The sequence below is a fragment of the Sarcophilus harrisii genome, chromosome 2, assembly GCF_902635505.1.
Source record: "Sarcophilus harrisii chromosome 2, mSarHar1.11, whole genome shotgun sequence".
Classification (NCBI taxonomy): Eukaryota; Metazoa; Chordata; class Mammalia; order Dasyuromorphia; family Dasyuridae; genus Sarcophilus; species Sarcophilus harrisii.
The window spans coordinates 168,659,520-168,680,674 of record NC_045427.1 but is presented as its reverse complement, the minus strand read 5'-3'; the positions used below and the strand labels follow the sequence as shown (position 1 = coordinate 168,680,674).

At 35.7% G+C, this 21,155-nt stretch overlaps 1 protein-coding gene across 3 annotated transcripts in view; it reads right to left on the bottom strand.

Moving 5' to 3' along the window:
• Positions 1 to 56: 56 nt before the first annotated feature.
• FDFT1 (farnesyl-diphosphate farnesyltransferase 1) overlaps positions 57 to 21,155 on the bottom strand; it is a 38,327-nt gene continuing 17,228 nt past the window's right edge. The window contains exons 3-7 of one of the 3 annotated variants that reach the window (XM_003757925.4): positions 16,177 to 16,305; positions 14,078 to 14,269; positions 11,860 to 12,036; positions 7,692 to 7,844; positions 57 to 1,524 (exon numbers count right to left, since the gene is read on the bottom strand). In XM_003757925.4, the coding sequence (XP_003757973.1) occupies positions 1,303 to 1,524; positions 7,692 to 7,844; positions 11,860 to 12,036; positions 14,078 to 14,269; positions 16,177 to 16,305 (873 nt within the window). In that variant the 3' untranslated portion in view covers positions 57 to 1,302. The remainder of the gene's footprint in view (positions 1,525 to 7,691; positions 7,845 to 11,859; positions 12,037 to 14,077; positions 14,270 to 16,176; positions 16,306 to 21,155) is intronic. The other 2 variants (XM_031951133.1, XM_031951134.1) reach the window with 2 other exon arrangements.

The window sequence follows — 21,155 nt, the reverse complement described above, 5'->3', positions numbered from 1 at the left end:
CTCTCAAAATTTCATTTTTAAATATATAAAAACAATTTTTTAAAAAACAGCTTATGCTTTTATATCTTTATTTTATACACTTCTGAAATACCTTGTTTTTTAAGCCCTTATGAACCACAACCTTTTTGAGTAAGGATGAGATCCTTTATATTTTAGAAACAGATGGCTAATCAAAGTGTAATGATTACTCGATTTTAAAATGGTACAGACAGGTTCTGAGCTAAACAGTTCACTAATTAATAAACAGAATTACTAATATCGCTAACTTCCCTCATTCAGGGAGTCTTAGAATATTATTATTAAAATATTATTACCTCAGGTTACAGAATTGTATTCATGTTGAACAATTTCAAGTAATCTCAAAATAAAAGCCTTTTATTTTGCTCATTTTTTTCCCCTCTAGGCATGATAAATGGAGAAATTAATTTTTTTTTCTCGTTTATGCCTGATCTGTATTCTCTGTTGCCTTCAAATTTTAACTTTCTCTGAAAGTTTACACAATATTCCACAGCTGTGACCACTATCGAAGAGGGGAGTAGAAGGAGTGAGTGTCTTATTTTTTTGCTCTATGGTTCTTCCTGTATACATTGCCACCTCTAATACTATTCTTGGCACATCATAATCTCATTATCTAATCTCATTTTTGTTGTGAAAGTATGTTTTTTAAGTGCCACTGTAGAATCCCAACTTTAATTTTTACTTTTCACATTCATAGGGTATTAAAAATATTACAGAAACTTTTACAAATTCGCGCCTTTATTAGAGGCAAGCAGATTTTCCTTTACCTCCTAGAATGGGAATTGGGTACAATACAGGAATTATTTTTCTTTTGAAACCAAACTCCCTCCAAAAAAAAAAAAAAGGGGGGGGGGGCGGGGCGCCGCACAGATTAGCCTCTGACCCTCATGCAATGAAATTTACAAAGGGAATAATGAGCAAAAGAATCTTACACATTCAGGAAACAAACGCACGCACGAATCTTACTAGACAGTGTCCAAAATTCCAAGTACTAGTAGGGTCACTTCCAATTAAATATATTTCATTATAATCCTATAACAAAGGATTCCTATGAAAACAAATCTGGCAGTCTCATATATAATAAATTTGAACAAAGTTGTAGAAATTCTGCCAGCTAAGTAGAACAGATCAGGTCATTCCCTTTTTATTTTTACATTCTTCTCAACAGCATTTCAGTTTCTGAGGATTTATGCCATCATAGAGTTTTAAAAGGATAAAAGAAAAAAAAATCCTTTAAAAATATTCCATTGAATATTGAATTTTAGTCTTGAGATGACTTGTCAATCAGTGTTCCCCAGTCTGAACATACTCTTCTGTGGCCTGGGACATGGTGCTGAGATATTGCCAGCTTAAAGCAACCAAAAGCATGGCACATGATAAGTAAATAGGTGAATAGTGATTCCGAGAGACCAGTTGACAACTGGGAAGATTTTGTTTCCGAACGGAGGAGATGATCTGCTTTGTCTTGCTGGAAGATGGGTCTGAGCTTGGGATTCTTTGATAAATCTGTCACAAGGAGGAAAAAAACAACCCATAAAATATGAAGCTGTTTTTAAAAAAAAATTGTCTTGATAACATCCCTCCAAACCCCCTTCTGCCGCTCCCCCCCCCCCCCCCCCCCCCCCCCCCCCCCCCCCCCCCCCCCCCTCTGTGTATATCTATGTAGTATCTCATAAGAGATTCACAGAGTTAGAAACAAGTCCTGTACCATGAAATTTCTAGGGGGAAAAAAAATAGTCAAAGTTCCCACTACAAACACTGTAGAGAGGAGGCAAAGTGAACTTGGAATCAAAAGTTCAAGATTTTGTTCTGGCACTTATTAGCTCTGATCCTGTGCAAATCAGACCCTCTTCAAAATGGCTAACATTTATAAAAGACCTGCTATGTGTCAAGCATCGTCCTTGACAAAAATAAATACTGGAAATACATATCATTTAACCCTCACAACAACCTAGAAGGTAGATGCTAAGATTCCTACTTTCCAATCAAAGAAATGACTTGCCTAAGAATCCATAAGTCTTCTGACCCCTACTTCCCAGATGTCTTACTTTTAGTAATAGTAGCTACTTCACAAGGCTGTTGTGAGGTTCAAATGAGAACTTGTGTGTTGTAAGGCTCCTCAAACTCCTGCCCTCAAAGCAAGAGATTTTGATATATTGATTCTAGCCCCCTTATCACATTGCTGATTACACATAACCTAAGTCTCAGTTTTAAATCATTCCCACTATTTGCATCTTCACTCCTACACACGCTGCTGAATGAAGTTGGAGAAAAATCATACTTTCTGATGGAGTCCACTATAGATTTGTTACATAACCTCAACTCAACCCTCCCTGTTGTTAGACAATTCTACTACACCTCCCCCTATCCAACATGCCATCTTATTGTCCACAGTGGCCCTTTAAAACCTTTTCATCCCATCTCAAACCTCCTATGCTTCCTCTTCCCACTTTCTCGGCTAAGAAGCTTGCCTCATAGTTTATAGAAAAAGTTGAGGCTGTTCACTCAAAACTCCCTCTTCCTCATTTCCTACTACTAGATGTCTTCTATTACTATCATCCCCGTCTCACAGGGTGAAATGGGCTTTCTATCAAGGATACCCTCTCCCCCCCCCCCCAATTTGCTCAACTGATCCCATCTCATCAAGTCTACTCCCAATAGATTGTTCCCCCACTGACCTTCCTTTTTCACTTATTTTCAATCTCTTCCTGTCTACTTATTTCCCAATGCTTACAAATAAACCTTTGTTCCCCCATCTTGAATGGATCTTTCTATCCCCATTATCATCCTATATGGTCTTAGTTGCCGGATCCAATGGATTTTTCCTCTCTTCTCATTTTCTTTGACCTCTCTATAGCCTTTGACATTATCTCTTCTCTACAGGCTTTTGGGACACCATTCTCCTGGTTTTCCTTCTACCTATATGATTGCTCCTTCTATATCTTTCTTGCTGTATTCTCTAGATCATGTCCTCTAACCACAAATGTCCCTCAGGCTTCTCTTCTGGACCCTCTTCTCCTAAATTACTTTATTTGATGACTTCAACAGATGGCATTGGATTTAATTACTTTTCTCTATGCTGATGATTTTCAAATCTACCTATCCTGCCCCAAATTTTCTGCTAACCTCCCATCTCCAATTTCTAAATGCCTTTTAGACATCTTCAAGTAGATGTTTAGTTAACATCATAAACTTATCATATCCAAAACAGAACTTACCATCTTTTCCTCTTAACTTCCCACTCTACCCATCCAACAATCTTCCTACCTTCTCTATTTCTATAAAGGACAGTTCCTCAGGCATGCAGCCTAGGAGTCACTTTGGACTCCTCACTATCTCTCGCTTCCCATATGTAATGAGTTACCAAAGTCTGTTGTTTTTACTTTTGCAACATCTCTCTAATACAGTTCCCCACTGAGCTGACAAAGGAATATTCCTAAAGCACAGTTCTGAACATGTCATTGTGATTCCTTTGTATCAAGTCTTCCCTAAAAGTTCTATTAACTCTAGTTTTAAACATAAAATTCTCTGATTGATATTTAAGCTCATTACTTTTGCTTTTCTTATATAATATTCAACTCTAATTTTACAATTGAGTCAGTGGTCTATTTACTATAATCCTCAATTTCTTGACTTTATTCTGTCTGTTTTCCATGCCTATAATGTTCTCTGTATTAAACTTAATTCCTAGCAACATTACCTTTCTAATTATACCTTCATTTACATTTACACAAACACACAGTTGTTCCCATTTGTCTCACCAATTAGACCATAAAGTTCCTACAAAACAGTCCTGTTTTGCTTCTATATCCTTAGCCATTAGCACAATGCTTGGCAAATAATAAGTACTTAATAAATATTTGTTGATCAATTCCTATTGATCTTTATAAAGATCTTCAACAGATCTGCTTTCATCTGCATGAGTATTCCCTCTACTGATGTAGAGACTATAATTCTTCCACAATTTAATAGTTTTATCAATATGACCAAAAAGATTCATTACTTCATAGCCAACCTTCTGGTGATGAACATGACTGGACATCACTACAGTCATCCTTATCCTTAGACACAGCCTATCATTGGGTTTGTAAAATTTTTCCAGCTTGGTAGGCCCTGCCATAGTTTATATTCTGCTGGCACAAAATTTCAAAAAGTAAAATTCAGAGCTAAGCCAAATAAAGGCACCAGCAGAAAATTTTGAACAGTATTTCCTCTAAAATCATGCAAAAAGTCTTATTATTTCCAAGGAGCTGAAGTTATTAGCAGAAAAGAGAAAAATAGGGTTTCTGATCTTCTGTCTCAAATCTTTCGTCTGTGTCCTCAAATAGTTGGCTACTTTCTAATCAGCTCAGAGGAATTCAACTATTTTTAGTTCCAGGCAATTCTGGGTGCTCAAAGAAGCTAAATCAGGTCCAACAAGTTACAGGAACACAGTCAGAGGATAACTGGCTTCTTAGTTTTTACTTTGAATAGAATCATGTAAAATACCTGAAGAATTTGATCAGTTCTACAGACATACTGATCTCCTGCCCTGTGTTTTCAGCCAATGAAGAATATACTTAGTCCAATATGATCATTCAAATTAAATAAGGAATATCTCTAACAAAATCAGGGATAAATTAAATTAGGGATCTGCCATCACCCAGAATGATCCTTTCCTAAGAGAAAATTGATTAATATAAAAAATTGTTTATATTTGGGATAAATAAATGGTATCTAAAACTGGAAGGGAACTCAGATCCCCAATTCCAGCACTGGTGCTCCATCCACTGTATCATTTAATTGTTCCAACAAGCAGTATATTTCCAGTTATCTAAAGAAGAAATGTTTCTCCTGTGGTACCTAAAAGTGAATATTAACCAGTAAAAAATAATCTAGATTATCATCAATTGAAATATAGAATGAAATAATAGTCAATTCTAGGTTCTAACCATACAGTGTCAGGATAATTTAATCAAGTCATCTGAGTTAATCTAAACTATAACCCAAAACCTAGATTGAACTATGCAGATTTGCTAAATTCAAATCAGGGCATTTTCCCCCCTCTGAACTGCAAACCAAAACAGAAGTTGTTCAAAATCAGAACACCAAAACAGTCTCTGAGTAAGGTGATAATTCATTCAGTTTAAGTCTCAACAAGACACAAATCTGCATCCACCAATTATCTGTTTAATAGTATTTAAAAACTTCTGTTTTGAAACCACATCTACAAATGGATAAATTTACTGTTAAGTAATTTATAAGAAGGCTGTGATATTGGCACATTTGCTGTGTTTACCATGAACTAGTATATCCTTACAGGCTGATAGACACTGCTTTCTAGTCAATAGTGGAACTTTTTCAGCCATTTCAATAAATTAATGTAGCCATTAATGTAGCTATATTGACTTTTGTATCTGTCTCCTTTCCCCTCTACAGTTGCCCTCTCTGCTAGAAACATTGACAATAATGTCTAAAAACCAATTTAACAAAAGGAAAGTACAAAAGAGGAATGGAAACTTTGGTTACAGAGATCATTGAAAATTCTATTATAATGAGCTCCTATAATGTTTCCAAAGTATTATATTCAAACTTTATTAAAATGAATATATCATTAGAAACCACATGCCTAATCTATGGAGATTAAAATATTAAAATACGTTAATAATCAGACTCCCTCCCAGAGTAATTAAATACTTAAAATCTACTGATACTGATATACTACACTCTTCTCCCCTCCTCACCCACTTTTTCTTAGGAATTAGAACTTTTAATAGATGGAGGAATTCGAGAATGAAGAAAAAGACACAATTTTGTGTTTTGAGAATTTTGGTGTCTTATTATTACTTAACAATAATGAAACCTCATCATTTATATATAGCACTTTAAGGATTCCCAAATAATTTCCTTATAAATCCCTATGGGGTGATGTTAATGTAAGACCTATCTTTAGTGTTAAGTGATTTTTACCCAGAGTCTATGATTAGTAAATGTCAGAAGCTAAACTCAAAAACTTCAGACTTTAAGACTAGCAGTACACTAATCTTTCCACTTATGGAATGCTGAGGCAATTAATGTTTGGCAGGAGCAACAGGGTGCCCTGAGTAGATAGAATGCTAAGCCTGGAGTCAAAGACTCAAGTCCAAATCAAGCCTCATCAACACCTGCTAGCTGTGTGACCCCTGAGCAAGTCTTTTAATCTTTTTGCCTCAGTTTACTCACCTGTAATATGGGGATGATAACAGCACCAACTCACAAGTTGTTGTGAGAATCAAATGAGAAAACACATTTGCAAAATGCACAGTGCCTGGCAAGTAGTTTATCTCTGATAGCTATTATTAGCTACTACTAAAATAATGCCTTCTATCCCAATTTCATAGATGAGGAAATTAGAATTTGGAATAAAGATGAAACAGAGTAATTGCATCATGATGGTTTCAAATACTTAAGCAGATTTCTAGGGTAATATGCTCTAGATCCAAATTCCCAAATCCTACATTATTACTTTTCCACAAAGTTGCTGAGAGATCCTCCAGAAGTGACTATCTGGGTCTCATTTTTCCTCAGTACAAAAATGAACTAAAAGTTGCTATTGTATTTATAAACAAGGCATAAAATGTTGTGATAAGCACCATTATTTTACAGCTTTGGCTACCATGATCAAATGAGAAAAATACTTTAACTAAGACTTTGGAAAGGGAGGGAAAAGGATGTATAGGAGATAATAACAATGATGAAAAAAAGGGAAGAGATTTTTTTAAAGTTTCAATGAAAGGGGCAGGTGGTGAAGTGGATAGAACACCAGTCCTGAAGTAAGGAAGACCTGAGTTCAAAGCTGATTCCAGACACTTACCAAGTCCTAGCTGTATGACCCTGGGCAAGTCACTTAACCCCAATTGCCTCAGCAAAAAAAAAAAAAAAAAAAAAAAAAAAAAAGTTTTAATGAAAAATAGATAAAGATGACCTGAGGGGAATCCAGAGAAGTGGGGAAATGTTGGTACTACCATATTAAATGTAAAATACATTGAAAAGAAAAGTTGTATATAAGTAGATTTTAAGTTTCATATTAAATTCCTCTTTTCTTTTTGTCTAGGAATTTTTTTAACGGACAGGGACTGGACATCTTGTTATCTTAGTTGGTTATTCTCAACCAATGACACTCAGAACTTTTTCAGCTACTTGAGAGTCTTAAAGATAATTTTCTGGATTAATGAAAGTTTAAGTACCTTTCCCAGACTCACATACACTCAAAAGTGTATGACCTTGGAACTCAGTTTTTCCAGTTCATTGCCTGGCTCACTATATACCACATTTTAGTACCTCTCAATAAAAAAACTTTTTGAATATATAATTTTCTTTAAAAAGCTTTAAAAAAGGAAACTGCTTTGCTGACAGTAAGGTGCTATAGAAATATAAAACCATTATTATTATTGAGAAAAACTGTGAAAAGACCTGAAGTAACCTGTAAAGTACAATAAAATCAAGCAAACACTAAATATTAACCTAATTTCTGCTTTTTACTTTTGTATATGTTTTTATATTTAAAATGGACTTTTAATTTGTTCTACTGCTCTAAAATTTCTCCAATTTCCCCCCAAATAATACATTCTATCTCTAATCATTCACACACACACATATACACACATGAGCACGCAGGCACACATGTTATCCAAGGCATCTGAACCAAAATTTACCTCTTCCATGTACTGGTACATAATAGCTTTGACAGCTGGCATGTTGGTAGCTTCCATCATTAATGTTACTGCTTGACCCTTCCGAATCTTCACTCTTCCCCTGAATACTTGCTGGTTGTTATAACAGGCAGCCAGGGTAGCAATAGCCATCACCTACAAATAAATCAAAAGCAACCCTCAGAAGTTTCTTAATTAATCCTATAACTCAGAATCAGAAGAAAACAAGGAAAATCAATTTAGCCATTACTACTGAAAGAGATCACCCTCTCAAACAAGTCGAGTGTCAAGAAGAAAGTAATCAACTAAAATCAATATTCATGATTTATTTCTTTTCTTTCCCATTTAACTCTGACTAGAAAGGACATGGAATCATGTATCTTAATTTAAAACCAAATATATAGCACAGAAGTATACAAATATATGTACTGTGTGCATTATGTGGATGTATGTGTACATCCAGAATAAATGGAAAATCGGGACAGATATAGAATTTTTATTGTTCCTACCCTCTACTATATCCTCACCTGTTAGGTACTTTCCTTCAGAGAATTGCCATGTATGCCATGTTAGCAGGTAGGGTGGACCCAGGAGGTAAAAAGAGGCTTGGCCTCTGAGACAGGAGGTTGTATTTTACAGGATGCAGCACTAACTCCAGGGGTCTCCCTTCTGTGAATCCACCTACGCAGTGCTGAGTGGGTTAGGCATGGGGTAATACCAGAAGAGAGGAAATATAAATGGCCAACTCGAGTCCATAGACAGAGAAGGACGTGGAGAGAAATAGAGAGAGGCCGAAATGTAGAGAGATTCAGGGATGCAACGAGAAACACAGAGACATACATACATTTGCTCTTGCTTCCTGCTAACCCCTGCTGGGATTACCAATAAAAAAAGGCTGTTTGGCACCTTAACATTGGCTCATCTCCATGTGTTTCCAGGGAAGATTGGTATATATGGCCCTGGCAATCAGTAGCCTCAGAGAGGGAGATTACAAATGGCACCTGAATAGGGACAGGATTGGCTAGAGATCTCATGAGTTCGGTTGGTCCGATGATGGGAAGGGAGAGGAGACCCCAGACTGATAAAGCAAGCCAAAAGTAGATGTGACATCACAGGAAGAGGCATGGGGGAAAGAAGCAGGAAGTAGGTAGAGTTACAGAGAGAATTAGAATGTATGTTACAGAAGGCAGTAAATGAAGGGAATCAGCAAACAAATATTTGGTGTGTTTGATAGTCCCCAGGAAAGAATGTGGGCCCCATTAGAGTGGAAGAAATTTAAGGAATTGAAAGAGGCAGTTAACACTTAAAGGGTTGAATCTCCATGTTAAGGAGCTGCTGGCTCTGCTGGCCTCCAGCAGTATACTAACATCAAATAAATGGAAGACTATTGCTAAAGTCTTCCTTACACCTGGGGAGTCTCTGCAATGGATGACTGCAGACTTAGCAAAAAAAACCTTTGCAAACAGGACCTCGATGAACCCTTCCCTGATTTTGTGGCTCACCTATAGGTGGCTGTTGAGGTTAGTACGTAAAGGAGAAGCAGTTGGTCTTCTTACCCGGAAATAAGCTAGAGAATACTAACGCCTGTTGCCAGGAAGCCATGTCCTCCTTAAATAAGGACACAAGCCTTGAGGAGACGATAAAAAGGTGTGAGAATGATGGCTCCTATGTCTTTCAAACTTGAGCTTGCAAGCTCTTGTGTCCAGGTGCTCTGTTGAACAAGAACCACTGCTTGATGAGGCAGTGGCCAGAGATGCCCGAAAGCCTGGAATTAGGCCTGCTGGCAATCCGTACTCTAAGGGGAGGTTACAAGTGAGGACTGCCAGGTCTTGCATGGGAAGATTCAACAGCCTCTTTGAGAGACAGGAAGGCAGGAATACACAATGGGTCAGATATAAAAGTTTGCCCGTGATCATGTTGCAGTATATAAATTAGAGAGAGCTAGACAGGTGGATGTGAATAAAGGTTTACAGGACAGAAAACTATATCCTATGAAAATAGGGTTTCAAGAGCCAGAGAACATTCAAAAGGTCCTTTGAAAGGACGAGGAAGGACATTAGCAAGGTCTAACCTTAATACTTTGGAGAGGGCCAAGATATTTGTCTTGCAGGCTCTGATGGGGATGGCCGCTGGATTTCAGAAGGATTCCAGAAATACCAAGTACTTTGCCAACCTGAAATCACCTTAGACCTGATCTTGACATTTGGTACTGGATGTTGTTGCTGCTGCTTACAAGTCACTCATCTTCTCTCTTCAGTCAATGGACCCCATTGAGTAGGGCCAGTTGAGTAGGCCTTGTCAGCCTGAAGTAGTTCCAGAAGATGAGACCTTCATCCCTTTGTCAATGATGAAATCTAGAACATATTCCCTTCTCATTCCCTTTATTGCATTTTTGCACTTTTTCTACTTCAAGCCTATGTTTTATATATAGATATATTTTTAATATCAAAACTGGTTTTATGAGCGGTCCCCACTAAACAGAAAGGAGGATATGTTAAGAACTTTACTTCTGAGAAATGTCATGTGTACCATGTCAGCAGGTAGGGTGAACCCAGAAGGTAAAAAGGGGCTTGGCTTCTGATGCAGGAGGTTCTTACAAGTATTGGATCTTAGGATGCAGCACTAATTCCAGGTGTCTCCCTTCTGTGGATCCAGCTATGCAGTGCTGAGTGGGTTAGGCATGGGGTAATCTCAGAGGAAAGGAAATATAAATAGCCAGCTTTGAGTCTATAGGCAGAGGACATGGAGAGAAGTAGAGAGAGAGCGAAATGCAGAGAGATTCAGGGATGCAGAGAGATTCAAGGATGCACAGACAGAGACAGAGACACACACACACACACACACACACACACACACACACACACACACGCAGAGACATACATATATACTTGCTCTTGCTTCCTGCTAACCCCTGCTGAGATCACCAATAAAGAAAAGCTGTTTGGCACCTTAACATCGGTTCATCTTTATGTATTTCTGGGGAAGATTGGTATGTATGGCCCTAGCAATCAGTAATCTCTGAAGGAGAGGTTACACTCACCTTGTTATTTGAAGCCACCAAAGACAAACAAATATTAAAATTACCAAACAGGCAACTTTTGTCACTAACACGTAGTTAAACTCCACCATTCACACCCAATAACAAAACGATAATATCAAAAATCAGTTTTAACAGCCCATTACATAAATAAGTACAATCTCTGACCTGGATTATCTATTTAAAAAAGCAAAATTAGAAGCAATCTGTAGCCACAGGTTTCTTTGTCCTGGGAATAAGAACCTTAAAGGCAGTAAAGTTTCGATTATTTTAACCCCAAAATTATTTAATATTTCCTTTGTAATTCAAAAGATCCAACAAAGACTTTTGTTTGGGCCCAGTTAGCCTCAGAGTAAATGTAAATAGCACGACTTTCTGGTTTTAGTCAGAAACTCTGAGATCTTTCCTTCCCAGACTGAATTTTATTTTGGGTTTTTTTAACCAAATGAAAAAGGCCTTCATTTCTTTCTTACCTAGCCTTAATCACTGAATGTGTGGCTGCCTCGGTCAAACTGAAACTAGTTAAAGATCTTAGCTTTAAAAAGGTCAGGGTCTCCCACTGTATCCAGGAAATTGTCCTGATCTATATGTGGCTACTGGATCCAAATCACTCTGGAAAAAGTGAGGCTGGTGACTTTACAGCTCTCCCTCACTTCAATTCATTTGCGTGTCATAGCATTACCTTCCTGATGTCCTGGTCTTCTTCAAAATGAAGGACAAACAATAACAATTCAAAAGGTAAAAAGTTTATAAGTTGATAATCTAAAAATTCATTAAAAAATTCTATAGAACGAGGTGTACTTTAACCTGATCTTTATGAAACAAGGAGGGGGAAAAAAATCTTCCTCATAAGCAAAGAAAATTACTGTAATTTTTTAAAAGGAATCATGGGGCAGCTAGGTGGGGCAGTGGTGCCCTTTAGTCAGGAGGCCCTGAGTTCAAATCTGACCTCAGACACTTAACACTTTCTAGCTGTGTGACACTGAGCAAGTCACTTAACCAAATGCCTTAGCAAAAAAATTAATTAGTTAAAAAAAATCATAACCATAAATCCAGAACAGAGAATAAATGAATAAATGCAGATGCAGATAAAAGACCATCCCAACCTCCAACTAAAGATAGACCCATGTATACCTGTGGAATAGCGCAAAAGTTGAACACACTTTGATTTCTTAGTTGGGAAAGATAGGTGAGGACATCTGGGATGTGTTGTAAAGCATTAGTAATCAGTTCATTGAGACAATGGACAGCCAAGTCAATATTTTCTGGTTTTGCTAAATCAGACAACTTCTTGGCATAACGACTCCAAACCTAGACATAAATGATGCAAAAACCATCATTACAAAAGTGAAAATTAAGAGTTGAAGAATTTATACAACAATGCTGAATATTTACTAAAATTCAAGGCTGTCCATTTGTCAGAGTTATGCTACCTAAAAGTCAAACAAAGGTGAAGATTCAATGGATTATATTCTAGAATAAACTACACTCTAACAAAAATGGCAGGCACCCACAGAAAGTATGTAACTACTTCTAGACATCACATTAAGAAGTTACTGTTTTGGCACATTGTACACTACAAGTAGAAATGTAACTTCTAAAAGTAATTCATTTACCTTAAAGGGCTAGGCAAACCCTAAGAAAAACTGGGAAAAAAAAAAAAAAAAAACTAAAAAATAGCAATTATTAAATCAGTATTGTTTGCAAACAAGGCATTCTAGAAAACAATTCACCAAAATGGCCAAAGTTCAAACAATCACCAACATGTCGAAATATGGGCATTAAGTAAGCTGGACTTTTCCTATGAAAATTTTTTTTTTGTCCTTTGGCAAAATGAAACTAAATTTACAATTTCAATGTAAATATAACATAAATATAAATATAAATAAAATAATAAGATTTGAGTCTTTCCTATCTTGTTATTCTAAGAAACAGAACAAAAGTTCTATCTGTGCAATTGTGGTGTTGTTTTTAAACTTAAATTAATGCCATTATCTTTACCTGTATTCAGTTTTGCCATATGAATTCAAATCTATTCAGTCCTGTTAGTTTGTCTAAAGAATACTTTGAGTTCACACCCAGTGAAAGAACTCTGGGAGATGACTAAGAACCATTACATAGAATTCCCAATCCCTGTATTTTTGTCCATGTGTGTTTTTTATTTCCTTCACAGGCTAATTGTATACTATTTCAGAGTCCGATTCTTTTTGTACAGCAAAATAACTATTTGGATATGTATACTTATTTAAATAAACTTTAACATATTTAACATGTATTGGTCAACCTGCCATCTGGGGGAGGGGGTGAAGGGAAGGAGGGGAAAAATTGGAACAAAAGGTTTGACAATTGTCAATGCTATAAAATTACCCATGCATATAACTTCTAAATAAAAAACTATTAAAAAAAAATAAGAATACTTTGTTCTACAAGCAGTTCAATTAAGTATGTACTTTTACCTAAAAAATTATAATTCTAAAAGAAGTCTTGGCAAATAAATTAAGCTCTTGGTCCTAACTGACACATCCCAGATGGACTAATGTTTATCCTTTTCTCTTCAGGACCTCTAGAAAAGGAGATGATACAGATTTCAATGTCTTAGGAAATGTTCTCAGAGCTAGCCAAAATTTCATAGGTTGTGTTTTTAAAGACAATACTATACTCAAAACAAAGTACATAGAAATGCAGATGTAAAGAACTGGATTCAAGAGCATATTCATTTAGAAAAATAGTTAACTACAAATTTAAATCATAAATGACTTTAGCTTAGCTTTTGGGGTAAGAGCATAAATTCTCTTTTTCGAATATTATTTACTTTCTTGTAGAGTTCTGATATGAAGTAAAAATACTTAAGATATTTAAATTAAAGGTAAATTATTCTCTTTAACTTCTTCATCACAATTTAACTCCTAACCACCAAAATATTCTACAAGATGTAAAACAAACATTGAGTATGATCAGACAAGAGAAAAAAAAAAAAAGGCACTTATTGGATTACAAGTTTAAGAAAGTCCTCTGTAATGCCCTCAGTTTGAAGATGTTAAACTACATAAAGCCTCCTATGACAATTTCCAAACTAAAAAGTCATATTAACTGATGAAAAGTTTATATGAATCTTTAATTGAACACATTTTCACAAGAGAGTTTTTAAGCAAAAGAAATCAAACTTCTTTAACGTATGGTTTGTATTCCATTAATCCACAAAATTCCATATGATAAAAAACAAATAAAAACTAGAAAAGAAAATCCTTCAATCTTATTATCTTTTGTCTAAAAGTGTTTGGCTTTTTGTTTTTTACAGTAATTTTTTAAAAAGTCTCTAGAATGTTTTTTCTCATATATCCCAATTTGTTACCTCTTGGGGCCAAAACTCTCTCCCTTCCATAATGTCTTCTAAATAATCTCTAATGATGTTCGTCTTCTGTAGGAATAAACCCATAGAATTGGCAAGCTTTGAGTCCTGTCCAACAATGGGGTCTTCCAATTCTGAAGCCGAGAACAGACGAGAAAGGCCAATCCCTACTAGTCCAGCAACATAATGACAGTACTGTAAAAGATTATTTTTTAAAAGCTATAGTAAATTCTTTGTTATTCAGCAAAATCAGTAAATGCAATGTTATGATCAAGTACTCTTATTAGCAGAAACCTAATTATATTAGTTTAATTACATTTTTAATGAATTCAAAATATTTTCAATGTTTAACAGTGGTTTCAGTCATAATCATCATTTTAAAGGAAATAATAAGGAACTAACAATCAACAAATTACTATTTTAAATAATAGCTGACTAAAAAAAGAAAAAAATTTATTTGTAATAAGCAAAGTTAGTTTTAAAAAATTCTTTTTCCCCTCCAAATCGGGGAAAATCACCACACAAATTTCTCTTTCTTTACCCAAAAAAATCTTTCAAGTGAGTTATATAGCCAAAGTAAAATGGACTCCAAGACACATCGCAAAAGGCAATCAGTGAATCAGGGAAACAGCAAACAATAAACTCTGACTTCTCTCTGACTAACATTAAACACAAACCTGGAAAAAACTAGAAAGCACACTGCAATAGCAGTGGGTTATACAACACAGGCTCATTATGACAGAATATAAAAAAAGAGAAAATTGGAATATTACTATTCATGTGACTAGCACCGTGGAAAGGAGAAAAATGCAGTTAATTTTACTACAATGCTTGTCTTGAAAATGAAAATTTGTTCTAATACAACTAATTTTTTAGTTAACATTTTGAGGCTAACATATATTTCCTAACTATTTATATACAAGACTTTGTACAAAAGAAACATTAATTGAACACAGGAAACTGCATTCAGCTGAATCGAGTTATTGAATACATAAAACATACATATACAAACAACTCAAACATCTATCAGCTACCTAAGTCCACTATGTATTATTCCTACAAGGTTGTGTTTTGCTAATCTTTCACATCTGTAAACTTTATTATATAAAAAATACTCATTAAATATCCTATTTATTTAAGTGCTGAGGATGGACCAAAGATAGCTATCAAAGGTAAAATCATGTCATATAAAAGCTATGATTATTTCCCCTAAGTTCATAATTCTCTTACACTAGCTCATAATTCTCTTATACTCTATTCTTCTGCCTCTCTCTTTGGATGGAGTCTTCAATAGCCATTAACTTCCCCCTTGGCTTTCAACATCTACTTCTGTACCTACTTTCCACCACAATTCTTACTAGTTTTAGAAGAAAATAAAAGGGGAAAGGGTGACAGAAAAGAAGAAAGCCAGAAGTTCTAACTGATTCATACAACACGCAGGTTTGTCCCCTCTCTCAACCCTTTAGCTATGTGGAGAACTAGAAATACACTTATCTGATCCAGAACAGGATGAGCATTCTAATTTATTCTTCAAAAGCCAATGAACTTTAAAATGGTTCCAGTACCCCGAGTTTAAATTAAAACTTTTGTGATGGGTGTGACTGGAAATAAGTTAGAAGAGGAAGCAACCATCACAAGTACTGAACTACTGAACCAGTAAGAGAGAAGAATGTGAAAGTCACTGTTACTTTTATTACCAGAGATTAAGAAACCAGGACAAAAAGCATTTTATTTATCATCACAGTAAGTTAACAGGAGATCCCAGCCAACAATTAAGATTTAAAATATATAGTTCTTTTGTAGTCATGTAATGTTTATATGCCTGAGACAGAATAAGCTACATCGAATTTGATATATTTATTTTATCAAATATCAAAAGGGAGGCATGAACAACATGCAAAAATCTACCTTCAAGATATTATGATAATCACAGTTAGTATGTATATACCCACATATATAACTGTATTTACTGTATATGTAAAACAGGCATATATTGGAGAGGAGATTTCAAATTTTGTCCCTAGTCTTTGGCACTGGGTATAACCACTGTAATTATTGTTCTCCTACAAAATGCTCCTTCACACACTTAAAATAACACTGACCTTTTCCCATTCCTGAACGGAGTTCACTTTCTTTTCCAAAAACTCTGCCATTCCATGCCCCATTTTTTGACAAATGTCATTAATCACCACTTGATAGCTCTCCGCCAGATTTCGAAACTCTAAGGAGACCTGCAACAGAATCCATAAAAAATAAACTATTGAGAATGAGGCATGACCCTTATAAAGCTATTAAGAAAAATAACTTTTTGAAATCAGAATGATTATTAAAATGAGTTGAAGTTGAACTCTGCCTTAAGTTTCTATACATTCAAATATTTAACAAGTAACTTAGGGTTTCTCCAATATAAAGTATTATGACAACTTTAGATACACACATCACACACAAACACACACACTTTAAAAATACCTTTCTGAAGTAGAATTTATTAGAAAAAGAAAAGTAGGGCCAGTAATCATTGATCTTGAATAAGGTTGAACAGATTTGATCAAGAGATAAATCTATATTATGTCAGCCATACATTAATATTTAGATGAATGCCTGCATGTGTGTAAATGCATATATGTGTATGTGTGTATAAATACACCTATGCTTAACTGTAGCCTGCTTGGAATAAATGGAGGGAATAAAAAGGAAGGGAGGATAAATAAAGTAAAAAGGGCCCAGCAGAGAACAAAAGAGTAATCTACAAGGAAACAAAGAAAAGATTAACAGTCATGAATATATCTTTTTTAATATATATATGCTTTCTTGAAAGGGAAATCTATTGTTACAGATTTTGAATCCTCCCTGATATTCTGCTGAGCACATGACAATGTTTTTTCCTTTTCTTTTTTTATTTTGTTCTTTATTTTTTACTTCTTTCAATATGTATGTGTATAAGTGTATCTGAAGTTGTCGTTTATGATATACATAAAAAAGGAAAGCCTTTCTTCCATGACTGAAATCATACCATGACTGAAATCATACTATAAACTACTAATTCTCATACTTAAAAACACCATTAAGCATGACATAATATTTTCCAACTGGAATTAAAATTTTGGATTTGGAATTAGAAAATACATCTGACTATAGAGCACATCAAATATCTTTCTAGATTATGTTTTGATAGATGATATACGTGCTGATGGATGAATAGTTCAGTACTGTTCAGTAATGTTTCTAGTGTTAATTTTAGATTGGTCTGTTGTTACTTCATTTAAAAACAGCTGAAATACTTGCACAACAGCAACATGAAAACTTATATATGAAATGTGAGAAAATGTTATGATTATTGATCCAAATTTAAAAATAGTAAATAGACCCTGGTCAAGAAATAACTTATACATATTTGGGACTGTGGCTATAGGATAGTAGGGGGTTTTTTTGGTTTATTTTAAATATTTGTACTGTTTGGAATACTTTTCTTTGAAACTGAATCCCCAAAAAGATTATGAAACTAGATCAGTTTATTCAAATGTTTCAAAAGACATATACCTCAAGCCAGTCTCCAGAGTTGGTTGTTGATGCCCATGAAAATACAATAGGTCTATTAGGTATACTGATTCTTCCTTTAACTATGCTCCTCTCCTCCAATTTTTTTTCCCTAGCCAACACAGTCTATTTATAGGAAGGGATATATAATAATCCACAGAAAAAAGGGGAAGATGGTAAACAGTTTCCAAAGTAATATGGTTAGGATGGAGTTTTCTTTCACTCGTTCCTAAAAGTAAGCTTTTCTTTACACCATTACCTTTTAACTACTTTCTTAAAAGTCAATCAACTTTTAGTAAGCCTCTATTATATATAAAATATACCTTGAGAAAGTGACAATTGGGACTGCATACTTATTCTAGAAATCCTAATCCAACTAAGTAGTGGAATAATGACTTAAGTATTCTTTAAGTATAGCCAAAACTAGCACCAGTCTGCAGTTTCATATATGTAACCAAAGAACAAAGTTATATTCTAGCAGCAGTGTAAAGTAAAGCTAAAAGCTTAAATAAGCTTCTGCAGATTTCAGGTATACAAATGAGAAGATAACCTCAATAATCCACTATAATCTTGGGGAAAGGTCACACAATACACAATAGGCCAAAGTAATGCAATACTTTCTTCAAAGGGATAATATATAAACACTACTCTAGAAAGCTCTCCCCTCCCCCTAATATTGCAGTAATTCCACCTTGGTCAATATTTAGTTTTGTTTTCACTAGTTGATGTTTCTAAGTAACTTTTAGAGAAGGCCTATCCTTCTCAGTCCTGAGAGATGGTAGCTATAAAGAATATTGTTAACATGAAGGTTGAAATTCTGCTTACTCTTAAAAGCATCACTTACCTATTTTCTGCCTCAGTTTCCTTATCTGTAAAATGAGAGGGTTAGACTATGATGGCCTCTAAGATTCCTTCCAGTTTTAAATCTACAATACTCTTGACCCTGGTTTATTAAATTTTTAAGATGCCTACTGATAGCACTTCTGGTATGAGGACTTGCCAAGACCTTTTTAGAGCTGCTCATCCATCTTTGGTGTCCACCTGGCATCCAATTCTTACCTGTTGCTTCAAAAGCTGTAGCACACACAGTAGCCCCACCCTGTAAAACATGTGGGCAGACAGGCTAAATCAGATTGATGGTAACCAAAAGTCTTCAAACCCATCAGTGAATTACAGGGGTGTCTAAGCTAATATTTCCCCTGGTAGAATGGGCAGATGAGAACAATCTGTTTCAGTGGCCATGAAGGCAGCTGAAGCAGGCCCCGGGGAAAGTGGAGAGCTTAGAGCTAGGTCAGGCGTCAAATGCCACAGGCATCCACTGGATCTAGGGCCTTGCCAGTCATCCTGACTTGTCTTGATTGGACTTCAGTGACTCTGGAAGAGAGTATTAGGCAGCTGATTTCTGCAGCTCTGTCTCATTTAAATCCAATCATATACCAGTCAAGATATTAATTCATGTCACCAGGCCTCTGAAAACAAAGGACAAACTACAATATATGTCTGATATCGTACTAAGTGCTAGTAATAAATTATAAGCAAAAGTTAAAATTCCTATCCTTAAAGAGCTTACATTCTAATGGGGGAGACAATTTTGGCCTACCATGTAATATTTGTGCTTTCTCTACAAGTAGAGGATTATTCAGATCATCTTCTGATTTGTTATATGTGAAATCTTCAAGAACTAATTTAAATGGGGGTGGCAGGGCAGGCAACATCACAATCACTGCTTCTATACCCTTCTCTTCTGACTAAATATCTAATCACTTGCAATTTGGATCCCTACTTTCACCATTCAAGTGAAATTGTCCTCTTTACCCATTAACCATTTCTTAGTTCTAAATCTGATAGCTTTTTTCTCAGTCCTCAAACTTAACAATGAACAACTCCTTTATTGTTCTAAATAATCTAAATTTAATCTAAACAATCTCTTTACCCTGGGTTGTTTCTTGACATTGCTCATTTTCTCCTTATCCTGGTCTGGCTGCTTTTTCTGAGTGTCTGTTGGATCCATATTTCATCCTCAACTGTGAATATCCCAAGGTTCTATTTTAGGCCCTCTCTTCTTTCATATGTGATTCCAACAATTCTCTTAGGTTCAATCATCATTTCTGTTGTTTTCTCTCATTAGATTGTAAGCTCCTCTTGAGGAGCTGTGGTCTCTGTCTGTCAGTTTCTTCAATTGTAAAACGCAAATAATAAAATGTTTACTGAATACCGACTCTCCTTTCTCTCATAACCACTTCTCTAGACCCCAGCTTCTTAAACTATGGGTCAAGGTTCCATATCAGATCTCACATTATGATTTATTATCAGTAAATATTTGATTTGTATACCTTACTTTATATATCTATATACCTGAGGCCACAAAAATTTTTTTTAACAAAAAAGTTTAAGAAGCCCTGCTCTAAACTACCTTCAGTCACTCTCATATAACCAGTAAGATGACCAATTTTATCACTTCTACCTCCACAAAATATACTCCTCTCAACTCACATCTATTCCATTTCAGATTCTCTTCACTCCTCAACAAAACTATTCCAACAGCCTTCTAATCATTTCCAGGCTTCCAGATCCAATCCCATCCCTAATATGGGTCCTAAAGCACAGGTCTGACCTTACCACTGCTCATTCAGTATGGATCCATACTGCCTCTAAGAGAAAACAAACTGCTAAGTGAAAGATCATCCATACTGACTACTGGCCCCACTTCTGGTATGGCCCTTGCTACGGGTAACAGAGAAGAGAAAACCTTGAAGAAAGATCTACTCCACCATCCTTATCACCAATAGCAATGAGAAGTGAGAGAAGAGGAGGTGAAGACAAAGAGAAACAACAAATTTTCCTGGGTAGATAGCCAAGGGAGGAGAGAAAGAAAAGTAGAAAAAGCAATGGTAAAGTCAAGTGGAGAGTGTAGCTTTCTCAAGAACAGGAGACACAGGCAGATCTGAAGGTAGCAGGGAAAAACTAATAAATGGGGAGGTACCACAGATTAGAGATAGAAAAGAATGACTGAGGAGAAATCTGCAGAAGATAAAAGGGGAGGGGAACAAGAACACATGGAGAGAAGCTAGCTTTCACAAGACTGGCCACCCCATATTGAAAGCTGGAGGAAAAGAGCAGGGAATGATTTTAAAGGGTTCTGTGGTACAGAGAAGGGGAGAAGCAGCTCTTCATAGACAATGGTCTCAATGTTCTCAGGAAAATAGGAGGGTAGGATCCTCAACTTGCAGGGTGGGGGAAACAGGAGGTATGGGAAACTTGAGGCATTATATTAAGTACTTACTGTGTACCCAGAATTATGCTAAATGCTTTATAAATATTATTTCATTTAAATCCTCACTATAGCTAGTTGCTGTTATGATCCCCACTTTACATTTTATGAGGCAGACATAGGTTAAGTGACTCAGCCAGGATCACAGAGCCAGTATGTAGTCTGGGGTTAGATATGAACTCATATCTTACTAACCCAAATTCAGCACTCTACTCACTGCACCACCTCGCTACCTCTTAAAACATAGAGTAACTTCTGAGGGATTATGATAAG